Raw genomic sequence first — 6,000 nt, forward strand, 5'->3', positions numbered from 1 at the left:
ACCAATTCTGACCACATGGACACCATACCTGATGGTAACTCCTCGCTGGAGGAAGATGAAGAGCACAATGAGGAGGAGGAGGATGGGAAGGAGCTGAAAGATGATAGGAAGAGAATGGTGAAGGAAAAAGAAATAATAGTGTAGCAGAGGAAGACAAGAAGATGGAGGAGGAGGTGGAGGATGTGGAGGATGATAATGAGGAAGAAGAGGGGGAGGCGAGCGAAAAGGATGACATGGAAATGCTATGAAAAAGAATGAATACGTTTGAGGATGATAGGCAGGGCAACTCCCCAGTAAGTTGAAGGCTAGCCATCCAAATTACCTGTTTGTCTTCTTTTCTCTGAGTAGATAACGGAATTGTATTTTTCCGGTCTTCAGTCTGAGAAAATGTAACATTTGTCACGCAGGTCACACCTGCCTATGAGTTAATAAATATTCTGGGTCCTCTACCATTCAGACTGTATGGCCTACAGTTAGCTTACTAGCAATCCTCTAACTTATTCTGCTTGTCTCAACTGGTTAAAGTTGTGCCAAGAGGATGTTTGGTGATGTATTATGTACCTTGTGTTATCGTGTTGTCATGGTTAATAATGTCAATCTCGGTTTGCCATGATTATAGCGGCATTTCTGTGGTAAGATTCAGACAATGGAGGAGAAAATATGATAGTGTCATATGTAAAAAATATGTTATTTTTGATACTATGCTGACAATTAAGAAAGCATACCTTTTGGTATAGGTCCATGTTTTTTTTATTTGTTTGTGTGTCTTGTGTGTGTTAAATGTTTGCTATGCCTCCAAGATACTGTAAGTATTTTAACCAACTGCACCATTTCCTCATTTCCACAAAACAAAAACCAACTTTTGTCAGTGTTACAAAATATTACATCGCAAAACTGTATGCACATCTTTTGAAAGCTTTTTTTGTGTCATTTATAATAAAGCAAAAATGGACCCATACTTTTACTTTTTATTGTTTAATGTTTTAATTAATCTGAATTGTATAAACAATAAGGGCATTTCACACAGGGAAGGTGCTTGAGCGTGTTTCAGTTACCACCACAGAACACCAGGGCAGTACTTGTTGATGAGAGACTGGTAGTAAGGCTTGAGGTTTTCAACATCAGGCAGATCTGTGCTTTTAGTGTAGAGGTCAAACTTACTGCAGAGGGCACAGAACGAAGGTCAGATCAGAGACAAGGGGAACAAACCATTTAAAGAGCATGTGTGTAAGAGAGACCTACTTGAACTCTCTGACCCAGGGCAGCATGCGTAGGTCTTTGTCATTGCACAGGTGCATGTAGTCGCCATGGGAATGCCAGGGGTAGAAGGAATGGAAGCGGATCATATAGAGACCCTGGGGGAGAGGGTGGAAACAGGTGGAGAAGCAATTTGGGAGATTTACACACACACAAGGTCATTCACTCCCTCACCTCCTCTGGAATGGTACACTTGTTGAACTTCATGACTCTGTAGAGATACTCTGGAACAAAACAAGATACATTAGGAGTATTTGACCTTCTCGTGTTGAGGTCAGAGGGTACTGTATCTGCTGTGTAGATACTCACCATCATGGCCCCAGGACATCAGCACATTGTCCAGCCCACAGTTTGAGTTGTAGATTCCACACTTAGTACTAGAGAGACAGAAGGAAGGAAGGAGACCCTAAATCAAAGGGCCACAGCTTGAACAAATCTGATGGGATGTTTGAAGAGAGACATTATTGTACTTGTAGGCGGGGTTTTCCTCGTCTGGGTTGTCCAGGAACGTTTTGTCTCTGAAGACGATGCCGTTTTGGAACCTGCAGCCCACTGGGAATGTGTCCCCGACAACAGCCCACTGCAATACAGCGTCACAGTTAGCCTAGCCTAGTTTGGCCTATCATGACCTAGCCTGGCTACATCCACGTGTTTCACCTCTCACCTGGGGTTCCCCCCACAGTGCCATTATCTTCCCGATGTCATGGATCAGACCCACCAACTGGAACCAGTCTAGGGGAGAGGATGTGTTAGACTTGTGTGTTTGTGTGTTGGAGGTTGTGCACGTTTACCTTTGTCTGGGTGTTCTTTGCGTATGCCCTCAGCAGTCTGGAAGGCATGGAAGGAGTTTGGAAAGTCCACATCAGGATCAGATTCATCCACCAGCTGGTCCAGAGACATGATGGCCTCCATCACCCCCATCTGGGCATGTCCACAGTTGGACCAATCAGAGTGCTGCGGAGGAGAGGGAGAGGGTCATGGTAGTATTACAGGTAGGCGTATTTAGCAGTTTTTTTTTCCGCTCATTGCGTATCTGCTTTTGAAAACTAAACAGAACATTTCTGTTCTGACTTCTGTGAAACATTACTAATTGAACTTTTCCGAGAAAAACAGAGAGAAAAAGGCTGAAGTGTTTTTTCTTTGCCCTGCTCTCCAAGCACACAAACCTTTTGTTTGACAAAGTCCAGGGTCTGGTTGGTGTGCATCAGCTTGTACGTGTTGAACACACGATCGATCAGACTCCCGCTCTGTCACACACACATACACACACACAGTTGTGCACTCAAAGTACCCACAACAAACCGTTAACACCCCCTTCACGACCTGTTGGAAGACGAGATGTCGTTCACCTCAAAGTTCCTGTACTCAGCCTGGTCTTTAGAGTCAGTCTCCAGGTTTGGTCGATATGCCAGAGACGGGTCTGGGCCCTTGGAACACATAGACAAACAGGCTGATGTATACATTATATACATTATATATGATTATGATATCGGTAGTCAGATGGCAGAGCGGTTAGGGAATCGGGCTATTACTCAGGAGGTTAGGGGTTCGATTTGGCCGCACCAAATGACGTTTTGTCCTTGGGCAAGGCACTTCACCCTACTTGCTTTGGGGAAAAAGTCCATGTACTTACTGTAAGTTGCTCTGGATAAGAGCGTCTGCTAAATGACTCAATTAAAATGATACAGACATTAGATGGCCAAACAGACACAAATGAGACATCTGTTTTGCAAGAAAACATGCATGCCGTACTCCATCTGAACTAGCCTAGTACTCTCAGTCCTATAACCCTGTTTCATGTTGAATATGGATCATAGATTCATATTGTGGACTTTTCCCTTTAAATCCACTGAAACGTCTGATAGTGAGGTTTGGCATAGGCTTAATAAAACCACAAAACTGTAATTCATCTTCAATTGTAAGTAGCTGGAAAATATGTCTGCAAAAATAAATATATACCAATACAAAGCTAACTAGTTGGTTCCATTGTCCTTTAATAGGCAGGCCTGAACCAACAAACTAGAGGACATGCATACAATTAGCATCAAGCATAATATGTTGCTGAATGATCTTCATGTTGTTGCATGATGTATTGAAGTATCTGAGAGCATGTCACATCTTATCTTATAGTGCTAGCCCACGTCAAAGACCTTCCTAAGGCAAAACCCCTATCCAAAAGAGACACAGTATCCAACAAAATATTCTGCTGTCTTACGTACAAGGTTAACGACCCTCATGTTGAGTAGAAGGGTAGTCCCAGAAGATGAGGATGTGTGTGAAAGAAAGCTCTTTTTAGCTGGACTGCTGTCAAACTGCCCTATATATCTATCAGTCCAGCAGGAGGCTAACCTTTCTGTTACAGAAAGTTTCTGTTCGGTTGTACAGGAAATGTAAACACACACACACATGGTCACATTTTAACTCACAACTCACAACGCCCCCAACAACTGGGGTTACCTGACTGGATCACCTATGTGTGTTTTTCCTGTGGGACCAGTGAGTGTTTAACTGAAATCTACTGGTCTGGTTCCAGCTGGTAAGGGGAATTGGTTGTGTAAAGGGGGATGTTTGAAAGTCTGTAGGTTATTGAGTATAAGGATGAACAGGAAAGTACATGCACACACAAAGACAAACACACTCATGCAAACACAGACACACACACACTGTAGCTTCAGAAGGGAGTGGTTGGTTGTCTGTGGCACACACTGTACTGGAGGCTTCTGGCCAGCTGAGGTCGCCATTCTGTAGGCTGTGTTATACAGTAAAGTGTTGTGTTATCTGTTGACAGTGCACATTACTAACCTGCCGAATCCAAATACTCCCCCTCACCCCTTCCCCTTAGTTTTGCGCGTTCCCGTGTGAGCTAGTGGTGTCTCAATACTCTTTTTGAGCTAGGGGTAGGGCTAAGACGAAGGGGTATATACACCTTAATACCAAGTAAGATCGGGAGCTGGTTTGTAAAGCTCTCTCTTGGAAGTCGCTTTGATAAAAGTGTCTGCTATATGAATACGTGTAATGTTAAGTAGGGTTTTTATTTTATACAAGATAATTTACATTTCCCCGTCCTTCATTTGTGGATTAGTGGATTAGTCAGTCTCTGTACTGTCTCGCCTGGACAAAATAAGATAAGACAATTTGTCCTCAAACTTGGAATGTGCAGAATTGTTGGTTTCCCAAACCTCCATGATGAAAAGAGACACATGTGAGAGCCTAAAGAATTGAATGGCGTGTGAGATGTCACTAATATTTTGACGTGTGTTTGTCCGGATTGTGACCAGCTGCAAAGCCACAACATTTTTGAGGCAGCTGTAGTGAAAGTGATGTCTTGGATTATACTGACATCTGCTGGACAAAAGGATGCACGCCTCAAGCTGCAGTCCTGCAGTATTGGCCGGAGCAAAAAAAAACTAGATTTGGCATACCAAAATACCATCCCTCCATATCCTGTCGTAAAAAGTGCTTAGTAAGAGATCATAAATCTTGGATGCTCAAGTTTCCCAGTTGAAAACATGGCAATGGTGCAAAACCAAACTGTATGTAAAAATTGATTTATTTGTCACTAGAGGCACTTTAAAACGGATACAAATGAAATCTTGTTCAAGGGATGTAGATTAGTATTGCACCCAAAACATACTGACACACATAGGATACACACACACACACACACACAAATACACACCAAAAGACACAGTTGAGCGAACAATGATGAATAGGGAATGAAGGACGTACACTATATGAACAAATGCATTGGGACACCTCACCCACCCCTCAATTTACCCCTTTCCCAAGTGCTCTTGAATGATCCTATCCAAATGAGGGATTATTTGAGCTGTTGACTCATACGATGAAACCAGAAGATATACTGTCTATCTCAATGCCAGGAACTTCTGTGTGTGTGTGTGTGTGTGTGTTTGTCTGTATTTTATTGGATGGGGTTTTAGGGCAGCAAGTTTCCCATGATTGGGATGGTGCTCGGGACCCACTGTCCTGCATGTTATGGATGTTCCCTGGTCCAACACACCTGATGTGAATTGAAATGATGATGATGTTTGTAATCAGGCTTCTCCTGAGCTTCATAACAACCCATTCATTAGAATCAGGTGTGTTGGAGCAGGGAAACAGGCAGGACAGTGGGTCCCAAGAACCAGGGTTGAGGAATACTGACTTAGTCTGTTCTTGGTACAGCAGGGTAGTAAAATAGTAATTTCTAGTGTTTTCTGTATCTTCTGTGTATTTTTGTATTCAGCTTTTTAATTTAAATGATTACGGGTGGGGCTCTCCAAGTTCACAAGGGGTTTTGCACAGACACATCATGAGCTATTTTGATGCCACAACCATCAATGTTTAAAATGTATAGTGACTCCTATCAGCTGTTATCATACCAGTTGACAGGTTCACTGTGTTTACTGCTGAGACAAAAGGGAGAGAGGTAAAACAGCTTGGTATTAGTACTATTGGTAATTATTATATTGGTCTGTTGGACCATTGATTGACAGTTTCAGGGAGAAACTTGCCTATGTTTGATGATGTCACAATAAGGGTCCATGATGACATCATCATAGCAGATATCTTGGGTTAGAGTTGAATGTTCGTGCATCACTTTTATAGATTTCTACCACGATCTGTACAAACACTTTTACAAGCAGAATGCTAACCTTAATCTGTAAACTACCTTTTTTGGGTGCTCTTGTTATTCATGCCACAGATATATAGGACTTGTGCTCAAAAATCGATTAATTATTG

At 42.5% G+C, this 6,000-nt stretch overlaps 1 protein-coding gene across 2 annotated transcripts; it reads right to left on the reverse strand.

Moving 5' to 3' along the window:
- Nucleotides 1-970: 970 nt before the first annotated feature.
- On the reverse strand, nucleotides 971-3,701 carry LOC124476540 (inositol oxygenase-like). Of its 2 annotated transcripts, XM_047033740.1 has the most exons (10): nucleotides 3,477-3,701; nucleotides 2,607-2,684; nucleotides 2,424-2,504; nucleotides 2,049-2,211; nucleotides 1,922-1,989; nucleotides 1,728-1,837; nucleotides 1,567-1,634; nucleotides 1,432-1,481; nucleotides 1,243-1,355; nucleotides 971-1,160 (listed from the first exon to the last, which is right to left on the reverse strand). In XM_047033740.1, the coding sequence occupies exons 1-10, from the start codon at nucleotides 3,663-3,665 to the stop codon at nucleotides 1,052-1,054; spliced, it is 1,029 nt and encodes a 342-aa protein (XP_046889696.1). In that variant the 5' UTR covers nucleotides 3,666-3,701; the 3' UTR covers nucleotides 971-1,051. The 2 variants fall into 2 exon arrangements, with proteins under 2 accessions (XP_046889696.1, XP_046889697.1); XM_047033741.1 differs by lacking the exon at nucleotides 1,432-1,481 and having other exon boundaries at nucleotides 978-1,160.
- Nucleotides 3,702-6,000: the final 2,299 nt, after the last annotated feature.

Source organism: Hypomesus transpacificus, chromosome 14 (assembly GCF_021917145.1).
Source record: "Hypomesus transpacificus isolate Combined female chromosome 14, fHypTra1, whole genome shotgun sequence".
Lineage (NCBI taxonomy): Eukaryota > Metazoa > Chordata > Actinopteri > Osmeriformes > Osmeridae > Hypomesus > Hypomesus transpacificus.

Coding starts and splice junctions, on each gene's coding strand:
- LOC124476540 (XM_047033740.1), bottom strand. CDS start 3,665: ATGTGTGTGTGTGTTTACATTTCCTGTACAACCGAACAGAAACTTTCT. Junction 1,838..1,921: donor CACTGTGGGGGGAACCCCAG/GTGAGAGGTGAA, acceptor GCTGTATTGCAG/TGGGCTGTTGTCGGGGACAC. Junction 1,356..1,431: donor AGTGTACCATTCCAGAGGAG/GTGAGGGAGTGA, acceptor CCTCTCCCCCAG/GGTCTCTATATGATCCGCTT.